This window comes from Hemiscyllium ocellatum, chromosome 3 (genome assembly GCF_020745735.1).
Source record: "Hemiscyllium ocellatum isolate sHemOce1 chromosome 3, sHemOce1.pat.X.cur, whole genome shotgun sequence".
Taxonomy (NCBI): domain Eukaryota; kingdom Metazoa; phylum Chordata; class Chondrichthyes; order Orectolobiformes; family Hemiscylliidae; genus Hemiscyllium; species Hemiscyllium ocellatum.
In genome coordinates, this window is record NC_083403.1 from 71024690 (window position 1) to 71046701 (window position 22012).

At 38.1% G+C, this 22012-nt stretch overlaps 1 protein-coding gene across 2 annotated transcripts in view; it reads left to right on the top strand.

The window, feature by feature from the left end:
• Nucleotides 1–22012, top strand: part of LOC132832748 (synaptotagmin-like protein 1) — a 190648-nt gene that overhangs the window by 127200 nt on the left and 41436 nt on the right. For both annotated transcript variants that reach the window (XM_060850877.1, XM_060850884.1), the window contains exons 8-10: nt 15370–15464; nt 15900–16019; nt 21760–21935. In XM_060850877.1, the coding sequence (XP_060706860.1) occupies nt 15370–15464; nt 15900–16019; nt 21760–21935 (391 nt within the window). The remainder of the gene's footprint in view (nt 1–15369; nt 15465–15899; nt 16020–21759; nt 21936–22012) is intronic.

The window sequence follows — 22012 nt, forward strand, 5'->3', positions numbered from 1 at the left end:
TTCTAACCCTTATCCCACCCAAAGTCAAATCATAACCACCTCAAAGCCACTAATACCATACATCTCAAACTTTGCCCACCCATTCCCTATGTTCCTCATGTACTTCATTCCAATATTTGTTCTTCCACCCATTCCTCATAGTCCCCATACTCTCCAAGGTAACACATTTCCCTCAACCTACCTTTCATGGACCTTCATACCCTCTATGCCAACATATGTACACAGATTCAGATTCAGTTTACTCTGTACAGAATTAATGAACTCTATGGTGACAGTATCATTTGTAGAAAAAGATTTTTGAAAATGTCAATCATTTATCACATTCCAATCTCAAATATATTTCTTTTATAACAGTTCTATGTAAGTGTCAAACACCCAGACCTTTAATATTTCAGTAGTAGAAACCACATGCACTTACTACCTCTTTGTCTTCTGTAAGCAAATAATTTGGAATTGACAGACTAGCAAAGGTAGAGAAAGAGCTGTCAATCAAGCAATGTTTCCCCTTGGCCATATATGTTTCAGCAGACCAATAGTTGAATAGTCTTATAGAGATGGTTTCAAGGTATCCCTTAAAGAATTGGAGTTCTTTAGAGAGGAAATTGCAACTTGAGGACCTGAGGCAGCTGAAGTATTGATCAAAATAGAAAAAGGCGAGGAGCAATGGAAACATGATCGAAGCCAGGAGATTGCAGAATTTGAAAGATTATGCCATTGATCTTTCCTGTCCTTGTCTGGTCCTCTTTTCTCTATGCGCACTGGTTCCAAGTTGGAAGGGCCAGAGTTCTGCTGTTGATTTCGTCAGTCACTTCCAACCATACCAAATTGATTTGACGGATCTTCATAGATCCTATTCTTCAGTCCTTCAGCTGCCAAGCCAGGACTTTCAGATAATAGTGGCAGGTACAAAGAGCAGTCTTCATTTGTGTGGATGGAACAGTTTCCAAAACCCAAGCACTTGTAATGCATGTCATAGTCCATTTAGCTAGAAATCCTTACTGTGACAGATCCAGGCTGTCATTCTGACTACTTTCTCCAGTTGGTTGAGGAATTTGGAAATATGCTGCTAATATTCTGGTCCGTCAAAGAACCTTGGCAATGAATGTTGAAAAACTTAGAGGGTAATGGACTTTATTCAGGTCTTGCCTTATCAGTAGGGAATACATTTTTTAAAAATGATGTCCTACACTCTAAGTGGAATCACAACTTTGTTTTTTAGGCGTCTCTGTCTTTGTTTATTTCCTTTTCTCCATCTTTTTATCCCCTTTCGCCTGAAGCTCCTACAATACATGGGCAACACTATAGCACAATATTACAGGACTGGAAATCTGAAGTAACAACATAGAAAATAATCAGCATGACCAACAGCAACTGTAAAGAGGAAAATACAGTTCAGCTTTCAGGCCTGTGGCCATTCAAAGAAGTCGACTATTTACTTTACTGCACTTATTTTTTGACTTTTCTCTTCTGGAGCCCAAATCTGAAACCTGGAACTCAGAGATGGGGAAATGAATACACCCACCATTCTGTGTCAGTGCTTGGGAGCCTCCTGTGAAGAGCTTCTGTGATGTATAGATCCATACATTAAAAACATTTCTGAACTGACAGCCAGACTACTGTGCCCACTAGGACTCATAACAGCACACAAATCAACAGCCACTCTCAGACAACAACTCACCAGGACGAAGGACCCGATACCCAGCATGAGCAAATCCAATGCAGTGTACAAAATCCCATGCAAGGACTGCACAAAACACTACATAGGGCAAACAGGAAGACAGCTAACAGTCTGCATCCATGAACACCAACTAGCCACGAAACGACATGACTAGCTATCCTTAGTAGCCACACACGCGGATGACAAGCAATATGAGTTCAACTGGGACAACAGTACTATTATAGGGCAAACCAAACAGAGAACAGCCAGGGAATTCCTAGAGGCATGGCACTCATCCACAGGTTCAATCAATAAGCTCATCGACCTGGACCCAATATATCGGCCACAGCAGCGGACAGCTGGAACTGACAACCGGAAGCGGCAGGTACAAATCACTACAAATGCCGGAGGAAACAACACAGAAGTGCTTCATAGGAGGCTCCCAAGCACTGAGGATGTCACCTAGACAGGGGACGAAACGTCTGCAACACAAATTCCCAGCTCGACGAACAGAACCACAACAACGAGCAGCCGAGCTACAAATCTTCTCCCAAACTTTGAATTCTGTGTCATTATATTCTTGCAGCTCCAAGTTATATAATTGGAATAAACACCTGATTCAACTACAAAGAATCCTAATTAACATTTAAATTGCTTTTGGTATTTGGCTGGCGTTCTAGTTTTGAACATTGTGTTTCTGTATGTAGGTCTGAATCCAGATAAAAACTGATTAGATGTAAGTTTTCTCTACAAGTCCTGTGTGAATTCAATTTAGACAGTTTTGGCCCTGTTCCTACAAGACTTAAATTCACATCACAAAACAGCCTAAATCTGACATAGTTTTCCCTCAGGCTGGATATGAGGGAAATAATGCAGTGAGTTGAAAATAACATAATTAGTGGTGACTTTTTCTTTTGTTTTTAAATTATATCACCCAAACACCCTTCACTCAACCTGTTTCGTATAATTTGGGAGAATTGTCACACTGGATACTGATTCATTATCATCTATTTTTCAATATTGCAGACCATCTGAATTATCCCCACTGGACTGGGCTTTCTGTAAACATGTTCTCGTTGTGAGAAACTGGTCTCTTAAGGAAAAGTATTATTCATTAAAAATAAACAAATTCTCTGGATTGATCTTGAATGGTGAAAGCATTATAATTTCCTATGGCCAGGAATTACCTTCATGCATGTGGGTGTGTATTCAAATGCAAGAGCATTTTCAAACAACCCTGTGAGTCTGTGCATTTTAATTTGAAAGTAAATGGAATGAATTGTTGGTCAAGCCAGTGCTTCCTGTAGATGAATATTCCCATTAGCTGTGATGACCATTAATGAGCTATGTAGTGTAAATGTAAATATAGATTAGATTCAAACAGAAATGAGAATTGGATTTAGTGAAATATCTAAAGTCGATGTAAATGAGTTCCATTCAAGTCGACTAAAACTAATATCAAACTGGTTTGTTTGAACTGTCATATCTTACAAATGTTGTGGCCCTGGGGAGTGGGCACTGAAAATATTTCATGGAGGAATATGCGCCAAACTAGCAAGGTCATCTCTTTGAAATGAATGAAGCAGGATCTCTGTTTTGCACATTTTTTAAAAACTAGGTATGCCTCACTGATGTTACCCAAACTCATTTTAAATGTAACTCTAATTAAGAGGCTTTCTGATAGAATCATTCAATACATTGTTCTCTATGGGCAAAAACTAATTAGCATTTGACGGAAGTATCGGATAGTTTATGTTTGCAATCAGGTCTTCTCACCTTTCTGAACAGCATTTGTTAACATGGTGGTTAAAATATTTATTCCATTGTGAGAACAAAAATAAAGAATTACCAAATGATGTATAATTTGATAAATTAGTGAGTCCTGTGATACTTCTGTGGATGAAGTGCATGATGGTGTATATGATAAAAAAGTATTTTACTACCAGCAGTCCTTTAACATTTGGTTACTGCATATCATTAATTCTATTCTAGTCTAGTCTAGACTTGAAAATGTTTCAGTCCTATTTTAAAGGTTTTCCTATTAAATTGTATTTTTCAATTTTGTACAGAATTCCTCAGCTGAGGTAATGGGACATGGGAGAAGGATTCCTGCTAAAAATCCTTTTTGAATGAATTTTCATATCACATCATTACCCCAGTTATAGTACATATATTTGCTTGGTGCATATTGAATGTGGCTTTGTGTCAATGGAGAAATGTATTGCAAACTCACTTGCTAAACTGGTGAACTGACAAACTGTGATGAGTGTTAGGCTTCACTCTGCAGTTTAAGACGTTTAGCCTGGTATTTTCTTTTCGAACCTTAATATCATATGAGAGAAAACTAGAAGGCTTTGGCTCTGAGACAAATGAAAAATGTAAACAATATTTGAAAACAGTGAGACAAATATATCTGCTTGGATATTTGGAACTCTGAATCATTAGATTGATTCCTGGGATGAGGGAGTTGTCTTATGAGAAATACTCATGTAAGGTGTGGTTCTGAGGGAGAAGGGGTTTGACATGATAAATGCTGAGAGAATATGTGCTCTCCTGGGGTAACCTAGACCAAGAGAGCACAAATTTTGAATTAAAGGTTTCCCAGTGAAAATGGAGATGACAAACGTCTTCTCTCTTGAACGGTTGTGACTCTTTCTGTTTATTACTGTCTTCCACAGGAAGCAGGGAAGGCTAGGTCATTTTATATACTCATGACAGAATTAGACAGAGTTTTGGTCTGCAATAGAATCTAGTTTCATGGACAAATGAAGTAGAAAATCATACCAGCCATTATCATTGTGCAGAAGAGGTTTGAGGGCCCAAGTGACTATGCTCCATATTTCTTATGTTCTAAATTGTCAGGAAGTCCACTTTTTAAGACACGGAAGTCATTCAAACATTACTGTTTATTGTTCTGAACCAGCACTAATCTCAACCTAGCAGCTAGCATGCCTGTTATATGGTTAGGTGTACTTTGTGACCCAGACTACAAGATAAGAATTAGAAATGTGCACGTGGGAATGTGGATGCAAGCCACTCCTACCAATTTAAGAAACAATATTGTAATATTCAAACATTCAGTAATGTTGAGGTTTTCTCTGTAATATATAGCACTGAGATCTTATTCTCATTATGTAAGGCCATGGGCTGAATGCACATCTATTTGAGATAGGAAACTTGTAAATATAATTTGATGTCATCTGTGAAACTCAAAGATGCTTTTCTACAATAGAAAAATTGAGGCATTAACTGAAATGTTTCCAACTGATACCTGAAAAGTAGTCACGAATAGCCATCCCTTCTGAACCAGCTCCACTTGGAGAAACCAAGTTCCACCCCAATTTTCAGCACTAAAGCCTTTCACCCATCAAACTTGGTTTCATAACCTAATACTTTATAACATCTAACTTCCTACAATGGGAACAAGAACATGGATCTTTGAAACTGCAGCAACCAAAGGAATAGGGGAAAAGACTTGCAAATATTTCTTCCTGCTTCTCTCAATATTTCCAGGCGTCTTGAGATATAACAGGCTGTATTGAGGTGACCTGTCCTCTGTATAGCAGGAAGAGGAAAGCCTTTCTAACCAACAAACAGACATGAATGGAAGTGACCAAGTCTGGTGATCCACTAAGATATCCAGGATCTCAAGAAGACAAGAAAGATGAGTGGTCTAACACTTATAAGTGCCAGACCCCATGTTGCAACTTTCCCAAACATACTCCTGCACAAAACTCTTCAGAGTTACATTTGTGTTTTCATGCATTGTTCTCTCTTTGATGCAATTCACATCTCTACCTCAGTTAAGAAGTGTCTTGATTCTAGGTGGGAGAGATTGTTGGTGTGAAATGGGCCTTGGTGAATTAGTGCAATGCATCTTTTAGGTGATGCACACCGCCACCACTGTGAATCAGTGGTGAAGTGAATGAATGTTGAAGGTGGTGGATGGGGTACCAATTGGCTTGTTGAACTTGTTGAGTGCCATTGGAGTGCAAGTGGAGAGGTGGAGATAGGAGATGAATTACTCACTGCAGAATTGCCATCATCTGATCTACCTTTGTAGCCACAGTATTTATACAGTTGGTTCAGTTTAGTTTCTGTTCAAAGGCAAGCCCCAGGATGTTGATAGTGGGCCATTCATCAATAATAATGCCAATGAATATCAAGTTAATGTATATACTCACTTTTCTTCACAATGGCCATTGCCTGGGACTTATGTGGCATGATTGTACCCTGCCACTTGTCAGCCCAAGTTTGAATGATACTGAAAATGTGTTACTGGAAAAGCGCAGCAGGTCAGGCAGCATCCAAGGAGCAGGAGAGTTGACGTTTCGGGCAAGGGCCAGCTCATGCCCGAAACGTCGACTCTCCTGCTCCTTGGATGCTGCCTGACCTGCTGCACTTTTCCAGCAACACATTTTCAGCTCTGATCTCCAGCATCTGCAGTCCTCACTTTCTCCTACAAGTTTGAATGATGTCCATGTTTTGCTGCATATGAATGCTGACTGCTTCATTATCTGCGGAGATATGAATGGTGCTGAACATTGTGCAATCGTCAGTGCATATCCTCACTTCTGACCTTATGATGGAGACAAGGTCATAAATGAAGCAGCTGAAGTTGTTTAGGATGAGGAAAACTTCTGAGGAATTCTTGCTGTGATATCAAGGTCAGTCACTCTTGTTCATGTTTAGGCCAATGTTTTAATGAGGCTAGGTATTCATTGGTTCTGCCTGAAATCAAACTGAGCATCAGTAGCAGGTTATTGCTGAATAATGCCTGGTGTATAACCAATTTTAAAGTAGATTGAATATCAATGTTTTTATTTCTGTCTGTCTAACCTCAATATGAAATCTTACTGACGTCTTTGAAGTTTCAGACCATGATGATGGTCTCAATGCAAATGGAGCCCACTTTGACCTTTTGACTAATTGTCCAGTCCTTCCTCTGTTGACTTTAAGTATATACCATCGAGTGCCAGAGTTGCAATAGTTCCCAATACAGGTAGTCCCAATTCTGGACCTGTCCTTCGTTTATGATGTCAATGGTCTTATTTGAGGTACGGAAAGATTCTTCGTATCTTGGAAACACTGACATATGACCAGGAGTGACATAGTCTAAATCTCAGTCTAATTTCAATATCATTTGGCACACTACCACTGAGGACATGGTAGGAATATGCTGGAAGGCCCTCAGAATTTCATCATGGTGAATCAAAGGCAAACAAAGACCATTGAATTCCAGTGATTGATTACATTGCAGAAAACAATAGTACAGTTTACCAATTTCAGAAATAGGCATCAGTGAACTGTAGATTGCATTTGTACATTGAGATTCCTCCACCAGTGGCTCCACATAATTGTGTGTGTGCTTGGACCTAGATACTTCAGTGACAATCTGACCCAAGGAGCAAGTGGCTATGTGCATTTATCCATAAATCAAGATAAAGGTGATTCACAATGTGACTAGCCTTTATAATCAATTTTATCATTTTAGAAGGATCCCGTAGAATACTGTCTCAGATGACAGAGAAAGTCAATTCTTTCTTAATAATTTTCATTATACATTATTCCCTTTATAGTTTTTACACATTTATGTAATTCCCTGAGTTTTCTACCTCTGCCTTTGCAAATTCCATCTGTGCAGCTTATTATACGAGGATTACAATGGGGACCTGTTAATTTAGTAGTTGCATTACTTCACCAGTAATCCAGAGAATCTGAGATCAAATCCCTATTTTAAAATTTGAATTCTATTTAAATAAAGAAAAAGTGACCTTGAAGCTTCTAAATAGTTTAAAAATTCAATGTCCTTTAGGGAAGGGAACCTAATGTTTTTACTCAAGCTGTCCTGTATGTGATGCTAATGCCATAGTAATCTGACTGACTTTGAACTGACCTCTGAAGTCATCGAGAAAGTGATTTAATTGTGAAACCTCTCCAGCCATCCAAAGCAGCCCACAGATACTTGCTCAGGGCAACTATGGATGTGTAATAAATGTCTGCCATACCAGCAATATTCATAAACTGTGAATAAATAGTAAAATAAGCCCTGGGGAATTTAAAAACTAGAATAGCGTAGACTTTGAGAAGGTTTGATTGACACCTTTGAAATAAAGTTCAGACTCAGTCTTGTACATTTGAGCAAAAAATGTTGGTAATGATCTAACTTTATCCTCAAAGGCAAAGACTAAGATAATTGTGTTTTTCAGAGTCGCATCAGCTTCTAGCTCAAGTTACATAGCACTGCATACAGCCTACAACTAGAAACAGAACAAAAAGCAGCCATTCAGCTCAACTGGTGCTTTTCAGTATTTGTGTTGGGGCAGAGAAAGATATCATGGCCTACTGTTTCCAGATCCCATACCAAACAAATCCTCCACTGCCGCACTCCTCCACCCCTAACCTTCACTTCTTTCGGGTGGCAGGAAATGGGTACTGTAAGTACGGTAGGGTAGAACTATTTTATCAAAATTTAGTAAAACCTTGGCTTTTTTATTCTACTCCTCTATCTGCAATGCTCATAAAACACAGGTTTCTTTCTGGTCGACTTAGCAACCACAGCTTTATCAGATATTGTACACAGTTTAGTTATTCATATGATTGAGCCAGCTCTGCTTTGAACCTATTCAGTATTCAGTTAACAATATCCAATAGACTTAGACCATATGAGCATCTCAAACAACCATCCAATTTGCAAGTGAGAACATCTTGAAATAACAGTGACATTTTCTATTGGTACCTGAATCCTGGTTTTACGTCAGAGTTTAAAATTGGAAAACACACAATTAATTAATGCCCATCAATTCACCCTCCGTAATGTGCTGCTTCTTTTCATGCAAGTGGACTTTCTAACCAACAGGATGGGATTCTAAGTTTCACTCAGGTAGGTCAAGACTTTTAAATTACTGTTTAAAAATCTAGCATCAAAGAAGATTAGAACATTCAATTACCAAGAACATTCAACTTATTTTCTATTGAGCTTCAGGGGAGGAAAGCCAATGTCCTGTAAAGGCCTATATAGCCGGGTTAACTTCCTTCTCATATGGCCTAATGAAACGCTCAGCACCATCCAACCTGGCATTTGGTTTCAATAGAAGACTCAGCAGAAGGTGGGGCTGGCCCCAATATTATGTTGCTGTGCTGCAATGACTTCATGAAACCATCTTCCAGGCTGATGGCTGTTGTTTCTAACTGAGAATGAATCAAAGCATTCTTGGTAGCTTTTCTTTCTTTCTACTCAAAAAATCCACCTGAAGAGAGCCAAGTCCACACCCATCCTCTCCTCCACTAATCACAAGAATGGATCACAGAGAAGAACTAGAATCAAGGTCTTTGCGCCCCCCCCCCCCCCCGCCCCCCAAAGCCATTGTCCTAACTATTCAGTATTTTCCACTGCCAAAGAAAATAAATAATTTCACTCTAGCTCTGGAGAGCAGTTTCAGAGCTAGGCAGGAGCAGGATTGGCATTAGAGAAAATGCTGGAAAATCTCAGCAGGCTGGCAGCATCTGTAAGGAGAGAAAAGAGCTGACATTTCGAGTCTAACTATGTGACACGAGGTTAGACTCGAAACGTCGGCTCTTTTCTCTCCTTACAGATGCTGCTTGACCTGCTGAGATTTTCCAGCATTTTCTCTTTTGGTTGCAGTTCAAGCATCCGCAGTAATTTGTTTTTATCCAGGAGTGACATTAGCTTTGTTCTCTGTTTCTAATGCTTTCCTGCACATGCCTTTCCCATGTTTTTCCTATATGATGTGAATAACAATGCTGGGTATTTGGGCAACATTGTGAAGAATGTAACAAACATTTTCAGTGTGAGGAAGCCTCCATTGATCTGAGAATTGGAGCGTAGGTTTCCAGTGGATGTGCAAATGATTCCTGCGGCTGATGCTACTAACTGACTCCCTTGGGGTCTGTCAAGTCATCTCAGTAAATAAAACACATGGACTGGGATTCAAACCTGGTTATGACATTTGGGTCCACGATGTAAGATTGTCTGCCTCTGGGAAATAAGAAACTTAAAAATTCTCAACACGTACCTGCATTTTCTGCCAAGCCCAGGTGAAGATATTTCTTTCACAAACGAAAGTCTGAAAACAGCATGTGGAGCCTACAATAGATCAGCCGGTGTGCAGAGAGCAAGAGTATGCTCTAAGTGTCCATGGGCCATATCACTCAAAGGGCACTCTGGTTATCAAAACAAAGTGTCACATAGTTAAAAATCATATAACACCAGGTTATAGTCCAACAGCTTTATTAGGAAGCACTAGCTTTCGGAGCGCTGCTGCTTCGTCAGTTAGTTGTGGAATATAATATCATAAGGCACAGAATTTATCCCGAAAGATTACAATGTCATGAAGTGATATCACTGTATGTTTTCGTTTGCTGTAAATTCTGTGCCTTATGATCTTATACTCCACAACCACTTGACGAAGCAGCAGTGCTCCGAAAGCTAGTGCTTCCTAATAAACTTGTTGGACTATAACCTGTTGTTGTGTGACATTTAACTTTGTCCACCCCAGTCCAACACCGCCACTTTCACAAGTGTCACATAGACTGTGGAACCCACTCCAGGCCAACCAGATCTTAAGTGCTGGATCTTTGTCCCAGAATAGAGCACTCGCTGCCATTTGCAAGCATATTTGAAGCCACTTGAGAGACAATGTAGTGCTGCCTGAGTTTAGGTACCCTGAAAGGTAAGGGACTGAGTGATTATCATTGTGTGCAACCCACTCTCTGTGCACTGGCTGTTGCACATGAAATATATGCAGATTAATTAGCTTATTCCCTCTTTTTCATGCTTCTATCAAGTTTTCAATTGATGATTGAGTGGAATATAAGTTAACTGGAAACAATGGTTATATAAAGAAGTTGCAGCATGACCATAAAGGGCAGGTTCAATGGGCTAGCTCGTCATATCCTATCCTTCTTTTGTGTGTTTTCATAATCTTGTGAATTATCCCATCAGGAGCAATTCTCTAGAATGGGTTCCACCTACATAGAACAAAGGAGAACAGAGTGGAATTATCAATGGCAATAGAATTAGAAGGTTTTCAAGTTTGAGATCAAGTGGTGCGATATTTTTGTCAATAAACTGGAGTTTTACAACAGCAGGTCTTGGTGTGAAGAACTTATTCTAGAGGTAGAAAGGGAAAAAAGAAATTCTGGATCTCCACTGCAGTTCCATCAGGAGAGTTCATTAATTACAAAGCCAGAAGGTAGATATGGATGAGCAAATCCAGACAGTCAATTTTAGCTTGGGTAATCTAATTTAATATTTTCTGATTAGCCTACTAAGTCAATCTGTTTGGATTATACCTTAATCATAAATGTAGCTGCAGAAGTATTTTCTCTTAAAATATTTATAATATCAAAACTTCTATTTTATCAACTTTCAAGACTGGGGACTAACATTTCAATTCCATTTTTCTCTAATCAAGAATGCAGCTGGGACCAGTTTAATAGTTTTAAGGTTATCACCACAAACCTTTGTGATTATTTAATTCTTATGTTCTGCTGAGTTTTTTGGCAACCTTAATGAAATATGAAATGAGTTACAAGCCTTCCAGTGTAACTGTATTGTCAGGTAATTGCATTTGTGCATTAAAGCCCTGTTGAAAGATTGGGAATTTTTTTCACTGACAGCTGTTCATTCAGGCTGCATTTTGGATTACATACTTGGGAAATAGAAATTTACTTGGCTGATGATATTAGGAGATTTTTTTTTCTACTGCAATGAGAAAATCATGAAACAACTTTAAAGATTCTTTAGATGTAAAGCTAACGACATGACAGCAAATGGTGTAGCTTAATTTAAAATATGTTTAGAAACCCAAAGAGAAAAAAAAAGCTGAGCATAGGTTAATCAACTTGTAAAGTTCAGACACTTACATTATATTTTCTTCTACTTCTGCTTATTGTTCCTTAGCAACAATGTACAGTTAATGAAGGTGTTGTAAGTTGGGCAGAAATTATCACTGGAGTTTCTGAAAGCCTAGCTTGAGGTCTAGTATGATTTCAATCCATGTAAATAAGATTGACATTAAGATTAAAAACATGACTTAGGACTGATAATGAACCAAAATGTTATGAGATGACAAAGTGTACCTGATTCGCAGGGGTTATTCAGAAAGATCCCCAATGGCCCAGAGTTTATGATAACCAGATAGCATATACTTTTCCAAAATAATGCTGTGATTTCTAGATATATGGGGTGCCACAATGATGGCAGACAGAATCTTGGGTAACTGTAGATTAGTATCAAAAAATATTTTGTTAGAATCAATTAAAATACTCATAATACAAGGTCAACAGTATAATTCAGCAGTTATATGTTTTGCATTCAATTTTGAACACCATACTTCCAAAAGGGTTCTTTAGAAAGTGTACAAAGCATTTAGAAACTTTTAAAGAAGGGTATGGAATTAAATGTCCAGTTTTCCAAATTATTCTTCAAGCTAAAAAAGGTACAAAGGTAAATATCTTGGAGGAAATAATGCATGGAATTCATGGAAAGATTTATGTGGATTATGACATAAGATTGTTAATGTTCTGTTTGATTTATATTGTTGAATTTTAATATCAATGTGGAAGTGCCAGTGTTAGACTGGGGTGGAAAAAGTCAGAAGTCACATAACACCAGGTTATAGACCAACAGGTTTATTTGAAATCACAAGCTTTCAAAGTGTTGCTCCTTCATCAGGTGAAGTGATTTTAACATCAATTAAGTTGTTCTGTTGACATGATTCAGATCTTCATGTTGTTTTCCTTTCCGATGTTGATATTCTTTGTTAGTTGGTTTTCTACACACATATGTTTATATGTGTGAACATAGTCCTATACACAGGCATGTTCACATCTGCAAATTTCCAAAATATTTGGGAAATACACGTGAAAATTTAACTGGGCTAGCAATATCAACAGAATAATGCTTCAACAGTATGGAAGATGCTGCACATTCTGTGACTTACTTTCTGAGTCTTCAAAGCCTCTTAACAATTTATGAGCCTTGATAGGGTGTGGTGGATTTCTCAATGATCTTCTGAGGGATGCATCTGCAACAGGATTCAAGTATCTCAATATCACAAAGATAAAATCCTCTAATTGATGCTATCTGTTGGAACATATTACAACTTGCCAAGCTCACTTAATAGTACACCACAGCCTCACAACTTCACAAAAGAGTAAGACCAGAGCAGAAATAAGAAAGACTCTCACCTCCAGGACACTGACCATGTTGAAGTTCTGGAATTCTCCATCTAATACCATCATCAGAAAACCATTACAACAGTGAAAGAAGAGCAGTAGCTATTCAGGTAGAACACACATCACACACTTCAGGACAGGACAGTAAATGCAGCCATTCCAGTAGCATTCATATTCAAAAATAGATAAACTATCATAACTTAGGACATTCTATGGAATCTGAAATAGATGCAGCTTTGTTACCTATGCCAACATCATTCCTTGGTCTTTAAGTCACGTAGTGATAAAATCAATAGGTAATGTGTTTAAATGATGCATCCATTCCAAAATCGAATTACAAACAGGCAGTAACAGATCAGCCACCTGTTTTATACTCATCCAATTTGCCTTTTCAATGAAATCAATGTTTTTGTAATGGAATTAGATGTTGAATTTACAAGTTATTTTCATAGATTTTAATTATGATCATTATTAATATTCATACATTCACTTTTTTTGGTTCAGTGAAATATCTTGGTAACAATAATTATGTTAGGCCTTTCTCATTTTTATTTTGTCTTTAATAATAGAGCAAAGTAATTAACTAAGCTAAGGACTAATGGGGCGTCATGGTGGCTCAGTGGTTAGCATTGCTGCCTCATAGTACCAGGGACCCAGGTTTGATTCCAGCCTTGGGCGACTGTCTGTGTGGAGTTTGCATGTTCTCTCCATGTCTGTGTGGATTTCCTCCAGGGGCTCCAGTTTCCTCACACAGTCTAAAGATGTGCGGGTTAGGTGAATTGGCTCTGCTAAATTGCCCATAGTGTTCAGGGATGTGTAGATTAGGTGCAATAGTAAAGGGTAGTTGTAGGATAATAGGGTAGAGGAACGGGTCTGGGTGGGTTACTCTTTGGAGGGTTAGTGTGGACTTGTTTGGCCGAAGGGCCTGTTTCTACACTGTAGGGATTCTCGGACCCCTGGAATGGCTTAGAAAAATCAATAACATTGAAACAACATTAATTTATGCAAATTAACAAAGTGGAGCTTCTCTATTATTTTACTTGTTTTTTTCTTACACTGTTATGAAAGGGTCTGAACATAGCATTCTTATAATAACCTGGTGTCAGAATGTGCTCCGATAAAGATTGGGCTAAATATCACAAATGCTTTGAAGTAAGCAGCTCTATTCCGCAAAGTTGAATGATTCATTAACATTGGGAATAAACTGATAGCAGTTTATGATGACCTTCTTCCCACTGATGGAATAATGACATTGTGAGATAACAGGAGATCGTTTTTATTCACTTATGGGGTGAGGGCTTTTCCCTCATTGTCCATCCCTAATTGCATTGAAAGATGGTGGTGACGTGCTTTCTTGAACTGCTGCAGTCCATGTGATTTAGATGTACCCATACGTTGTTAGGAAGGACTTTCCAGGATCTTTGAACCAGGAACACACAAGGAACAGTGATATAATTCCAAGTCAGGATGGTGTATGGCTTGGAGGGTAACTCACAGGAGAAAGTGTTTCCATGCATCTACTGCCATTGTTCTTCTAGGCGAGATTGTGGGTTTGGAAGGAGCTGTTGGAGGAACTTTGGTGAGTTACTGCAGTGCATCTTGTTGATGGTACACACAGCTAGCACAGTGCAGAGATGAAAAAGGTGCATTTCGAAGTGGTGAATTTGGTGCCAAGCACGCAGGTTACTTTGTCCTAACTGGCATTAACCTTCTTGATTGTTTTCGGAGCTGCATTCAACCAGGCAACTGGGGAATATTCCATCATACTCCTTGCATCTTGGAGATGATGGACAGCATTTGAGAGTCAGGAGGTGACTGGTGCAGAATCCTTAGTCTCTGACTTGCTCTTGTGTCCACATGATTCACATGGCTGACTAGGTTCAGTTTCTTGACAATGGTAAGCCCCAGAATGTTAATAGAATGGTATTCAGTGATGGTAATGCCAGTCAACATCAAGGCATTGTAATTTAGAAAATCGATAATACAGTGCCCACCAATTATTTCAATGCCAAGAAGTTTTATGGTTGCCATAAGGAGTCTTTTGCATGCAAGGACTAAATGTTATGCTCTTTTTGTACAGTATCAAATTCTGTGCACAAGAGGATAAGCTTGAATTGCCTGTTGAGGTACCCTTCAGCTTCATCAGAGTGTGTAGATTAGCAATATCCTCAGTTGTATTGGGGTTAGGTGGGATTCTTGCACTATTATATTGATTTTCATTTCCTTTCATAATACACTTATGTCAGTGAGTTTGACTGAAATTTCATACATTCATGGATAATATATACAGTCATATTCAAGAATGATGAATAATTGTAATAGGAAATAATTTTCAGTGATTTGATTTAAAATGAAAAATTAGGGCAACTTCACTTATAAGTACTTCAGGCTAGGCTGGCTACTGAAGTGAAAGTGTTTCATTATCACTAACATTATCCAATGTTCTCAAATTCACTAAAAGAAGTACTATATAGATGATTAACTGCTAAATATTCTATTCTGAATTTCAGTGCCTGGTTATGGTTCTTCAGACTCCAGTGTCAGAACAAATGAACTGCCTTCACTACCAACCACCAATGAAGCCACAGTTCCTTCCATGCCATCGGTAAGTTTCTGAGGTGACTGTTTTCAACAAATATGAACAATTTCACATTTGCATCATGCAAATTCAATGACAGTTCACTGGCTATTGTATAGGTATGAAAAATATGAATTTGTTCCAATAAATATTACATTGCTTCAAGATCATAACTTTGGGATGCAAAGCCACAAAAGTAATGCATCACCTTGTAGTCTATGTCAAAAAGGCCATGGTTAGCTTAAAAGTTATATGTGCAGCATCATATTCCATTCTTGAATAATGAATGGAAAAGCCCTTGTTGATTTGGAGTTGAGCATCTCTTTTGTTATTGATGTGTACAGAACATTTATTATTAATGTACATAAAATCCATCTTGTGTGAAAAGTAAACAATAAGTGTTCTTGTTTTGTAAACATTTATACAGCCTAACTGATTTGTATTAATTCTTGTTCTTGCTAGAATGACCCACAAAGTGAAGAGTATGATTATTTTGATGATTTAACATCTGAATCCAGTGTTGGATCAGATATTATGAAGCAGACTGATGTGCATGTTAGTTCAAATCTGCAATCTTCTAAGGTGAGTCAGGCTGCAAATACATTGAGGTGCTTTCATGTTATATTGGTTATATTAACAGGCTAAATGGATCTTTTTGTTAAGGCAAATAAGCTGTTTTTCCAGGAAGTCAATTCATTTGATTAATATTCAAATGCCTTAATTGTCATAAAAATGATTTTACTTTGCACGAATGTTAACGTTGAAATATATGTTAGGTGTTAATCAAAACCCAGTTAATATGTATGTCCATCAGGGAAGGAGTATCCGTAATGTTTAATCAAGGTTAGCTCTAATGCTGAGTTAGCAGTGTAAGCTTTCAGTAGCTGCAAAGTAAATCTACTTCCCACCCACCTCCCCACCACCCCCAACCACCCCATATTCCTGATGAATGGCTTATGCCCGAAATCTCAATTCTCCTGCTCCTCAGATGCTGCCTGATCGGCTGTGCCTTTCCACCTCCACACTTTTCGACTCTGATCTCGAGCATTTGCAGCCCTCGCTTTGTCCTGGTGCTGCAGTGTCAGTGTAAATTTGAAACATAAAAGATTACTAACCTATGAGATAAACAGTAAAACTGTGAATGCAAAAAAATCTGGAACTAAAATAAAAGTAAAATTATTGGAATCAAACAAAAATAAATGGGTTTTGATATTTGATATGATGGACAGCACCTTCTTCATGGCTAAAATGATGGACAGGTCTGAAAATTGGACATCTTCCCCCCCAGTATGGCATCTACCATTTTTATAGGAGCAAGTCACATTTCATGCATGAACATTTCAAGGAGATAACAAATTATCCATAGAAATCAGCATCTGCATCCACTCCTGTGATTTCAGTGACCCGAGCATTAGAAACACCAAGTCCACTGGTAGAAACAAGTCCTAACTTTGAAGTTACCATTTGTTGAGGGACGACAGACACCATTTGAAATATTTTAATAGGTATGATGTGTGTCAAATCATTCGCCTGAGTGTTTACTTGGAGAAGGATGTGTAATTTAGAGAACTTGGAGAAATAAACGGTGAAATCTAGAAAAGTGTTCATATTACAGAGGAAGTGGTGCTGGATATCTTAAAATACATGAAGGTAGTTAAGTCACTGAGACCTGATCAGGTGGATCCAGAACTTTGTGGGAAGCTAGGGAAGTGATTGTGTGCCAGAAGACTGGAGGGTGGCTAATGTGGTGCCATTATTTAAGAAGGGTGGTAAGGAAAAGCCAAAGAACTATAGACCAGTGAGTCTGAAATCAGTGGTGGGCAAGTTGTTGGAGGGAATCCTGAGGGACAGGATTTACACATATTTGAAAAGGCAAGGACTGATTAAAGATTGTCAACATGGCTTTGCGCGTTGGAAATCATATCTTACCAACTTGATTGAGTTTTTTGAAGAAGTGACAAAAAATACTGATGAAGGCAGAGCAGTAGACATTGTCTATATGGACTTTAGCAAGGCGTTCAACAAGGTTTAGCATGGTAGACTGGTTAGCAAGTTTAGATCATACGGAATACAGGGAGAGCTAGCGATTTGGATACAAAATTGGTTTGAGGGTAGGAGGCAGAGGCTGGTGGTGGAGGGCTGTTTTTTGAACTGCAAGTCTGTGACCAGTGGTGTGTTGCAAAGATCAGTCTGGATCCACTGCTTTTTGTCATTAATATAAAGGAATGGTTAGTAAGTTTGCAGATAACAGCAAAATTGGAAGCATAGTAGACAGTGAAGAAGGTTATCTCTGAGTACAATGGGACCTCTATCAAATGGGCCAATGGGCTGAGGAGTGGCAGATGGAGTTTCATTCAGATAAACTGTGCGGTGCTGCATTTTAATCAGTGCACTTATACACTTATACACTTAATGATAGGCTCTGGAGAGTGTTGCCAAACAAAGAGACCTTGGAGTGCAGGTTCATAGTTCCTTGAAGGTGATTCACTGAGAATTATGGGAGTAAAGATGGCACTTCGTTCATTGCCTTCATTGGTCTGCACATTCATACAGGAGTTGGGAGGTCATGTTGTGGTTGTACAGGACATTGGTTAGGCCACTTTTGGAATACTGCTTTTAATTTTGGCTTCGCTGCTATAGAAATATGTTGTTAAACTTGAAAGGGTTCAAAAAAGATTTGCAAAGATGGTGCCAGAGTTGGAGGGTTTGAGCCAATGGGATAGGCTGAATAGGCTGGGGCTGTATTTCCTGGAATGTTGGAGGCTGAGGGGGTACCTTATAGAGGATTATAAAGTCATAAGTATCAAGGATAAGATGAATAGCAAAGTTTTTTTCTCAGGGTAGGTAAGTCCAAAAACAGAGGGCATAGGTTTATGGTGAGAGGAGAAAGATTTGAGAGACTCCCAAGGGGCAACCTTTTCATGCAGAGGACACGTGCATGGAAGAAGCTGCCAGAGGAAGTGATAGAGACTGGTACAATCACTTCCCTAGCTTCCCACAAAGTCCTGATCCACCTGATCAGGTCTCAGGGATTTAACTACCTTCATGTATTTTAAGGCATCTGGACAGGTACATGAATAGTAAGGGTTTAGAGGAATATTGGCCAAAAACTGGCAAATGGACGAGTTGGACCAAAGGGTCTATTTCTGTGCTGTAGAACTCTATGATTCTTTGAATTGTCAAGCTTGTTGGACCTATCAAGAGGTCACCAAAAACAACTATCAAAAAGATATGTTAGGATATTCAAGAGGAACTGTTAAAAATGCTATCAAAGTTATCAACAGGGCTGGCAAAATTTACTGTTCAGGAATTCATCCTTCACAGCATTGATGTTGGGTAGATATTCCCAATCTGTGTGGAAATTGAAGGTTTTGTCCAGAAGTCCATCATCTTTGTTTATCACACTTCTAATTTACCATGTCTTACCATGCTCTACATTGCCATTACTATTGGGTGGCCTATAAACAATGCCTCCAAGATGTTTACAGCACCATGTTGTTTCTGTCTTCCATTCAAACAGAATCTACACCTTGTTCTTTTGATCTAAGACCCTTCCTCACTAATATACTGATTTCCTCCCCTATTATTTCATTACAGAAGTGCCTTTTCATTTTTGCCTCTTCTTCCTAAATGTCAAATATTCTTTAACATTCAGTTTCCTTCCTTGGTCAAACTGCAGCCATGTCTTTGGAATGGTAATTAGATCATACCCATATACCTCTGCTTGTGTCAGTAATTAATCTACCTCATGTAAAAGGTAAGCTCTATCTGGACCAAGGTGTAAATGACATGGATAGCCAATTAATCCCTTTGTGGCGATGATAGCTGGGTGAAAATGTTAACCAGATTACTCAGAAAATACTCCATTTTACCAGTAGTATTCTGGGATCATTCATATCCAGTCAAGAAGACAGAGAGCAACTGCATTGAATATTACATATAGAAAAAAAATGTTGCTACGGTTGCACAAGGAATGACTGGTTCTTCGCACTGTGGGAATAACTGCATCACAAGGACTAAAGTTGTTCGAGAAGGCTGCATTTTTATAATCTCAAGGACAGTTAGGGTTGGACAGTAAATGCTGGTCTTTTCAGCAACATTTCCATCACAGGCATTTCAAAAAAAAGTATCAAAGCCTCAGCCTAGTGGTCAATTCATGGGGTTAGTCTTGAACTCCCAGCTTTCTGACTCAAAATGCAAAAGTACTCCTGCTGAAACAAAATTATAGATGTCAGAAGAGCAAATATAGCAGCAACAGAAAATATAATCCTCCGCTGCCTCAGCATCATTATTACTAATTTCCTGAAATGAAATGTCGCATTTAATTATTTTGTCTTCACAAAAACAGTGTGAATAAGTTATTGTGTGAAGTACCTTGAAACATTTCAATGAAATAAGACACTGTGTAATCAGGGAATACTTTTTTCTTAACAAATGGCTAATTAACAGTCAATTTGAGAGAATTGTGTCAAATAATATGAGGAGTTAGAAATACTCTTCTTTTGGTTGATGGGCCAATGTTCAAGGTAAGGGATTGAGAGACAAGATGTTGTTGCTGCCATTCATTGGTTACAAACAGTAGGTGGTAGCACAAAGGCATCAGTGCAAAATGGAGACCTAGAAAATGCTGGAAACACTCCATAGGCCAAGCAAGAAGTGTCAATATGTCTAGTTGCATTTGCAGACTTTTTGCCTCGACTGGAAAATGACATGGATGAACAGCTTCTTAAAATGAACAGCGCAGTGTGACTGGGAAGGGAGAAAGCAAAACACACAAAAATGTCTCAAGAACAAGCCATGATAATTTTGGTACATTTGTAACAGGCTAGTACTTTATTCCATGTGCTTAATAAATATTCATTTTAATTTTACTCCTTGTAATCTTTAGATTTTGCCAGCCATACAATAACTAAAATGTCACAACATAAAATAGATGTTCATTGACACAATGGGCAGAATTGGAAGGTATTGTATTGGCTATCATATTGCATCAGTAAACAGATATTCTTCGAAGATTAAATCCCACACTTGTGCATCTAAATATGAAGAACATCTATTATCAGTTCGTTACAATGTTTAAAGTGTTTCAAAATCAATAAAGTACTTTAGAAGTGTAAATGTTGTAATAATCAAACAATAGAAAGCTCCACAAAGAGCAATGAGGTTTATAACAGTGTACTTTGCTTTAACAGTTTTGGCGAAGAATCTAATATTTGTCAAGATGTCTCCTATGCTCTTTGCTAAATAGTAATAAGAGTTATTTTATGTTTATTTAAGCAGAACAATAATGTCTCATTTTAACATCTTATCTGAAAAAGAGTTTTGACAACAGCACACCATGCTCTCAATGCTGCATTGAGGTATCAATCCAAGTTATGTACTTAAATTTCTTCATCTAAATTAGAAGTAAAGACACAAACACTGAACTAAGTTGGCTATATAAATTTATATTTACTTTTTCATATCAGGAACAAATGAACAAGGAAACTGTTGATTGTTTCAAACTCCAAACAGTTCACTTGTCTCCATTTTAGTACTATCTGTTCTAGTCTCTATGTCACACTAAATTACATTGTAACATCTTGTGAAATTGTTTAGTGATCAGTTGCAAGACAACTGGCCATGAGATATTATAGGAAACTTATTTACCATATATTGAACTGGAGCAGCTATATCAACACAATAGCCATCAGAACAGTCTCGTCTAGCTAGATAATGATTCAATGCTTAAGAACATCCATGATAGAGCTGTTTGCTTCGTTACTCCTTTGTACATTCTCTCCATGCACCTCCTAGAAATGTTCCCCAGATTGAACAATGACTGAAAGGTTAAAGGAATACCATCATCATCAAGTTACTCACCAGGTCATGCACCATTTTACTTGGAAATGTATCATCACCATCGTTATATCTGGTTCAAAGTTCTAGATCAGATTTCAGCAGTTTCAGAGAGCAGGGTAGCTACCAAACTTTAAGAGCAGATATGTAAGTTCAATAAATGTGACCTTGTCAGTTTAACTAACAACCTGAGAAGAAATAACAAGAATGTATGACTCAGTTTGCAAAATTTGCCTTGTGTTTTTGTCATCTTTTTTGAAGTTAGAGGCAAACCTCCAGAGAAGAATAATTTAAGCTGCTGTCCATTCTGCTTTTATTGCCACACAGATTTACAAATAAATATTTAATCATTTCAGAACTTTATGATCCTTTGTAATATATTCTTTGTAACTTACAATCATTGTATTATTGCTTTGTAATTCTGGGGAAGCATGTATAAAATATCATTTTGAATTCTATACTTTTTAAATACATATTGTTCTAGCTGAGTGGAAGTTTACTGAGTCTGTACAGTGATGCTGGAGATTTTGGAGAAGTTCCAATTCAGGGAGCGGTACAATTCAAATTGCACTGTGAAGAAGCTAAAAAAGAATTCCAGGTCCATGTGATGCAGTGTCGAGGATTGGCAGTAGCCAATATGAGAAAGTACACCTCAGATCCGTAAGTGAACTCTTGTCTTGATTTATTTTTTAAAAATTAATTTATGACAAGCAATTTAATCAGTTAATTAAAAATTG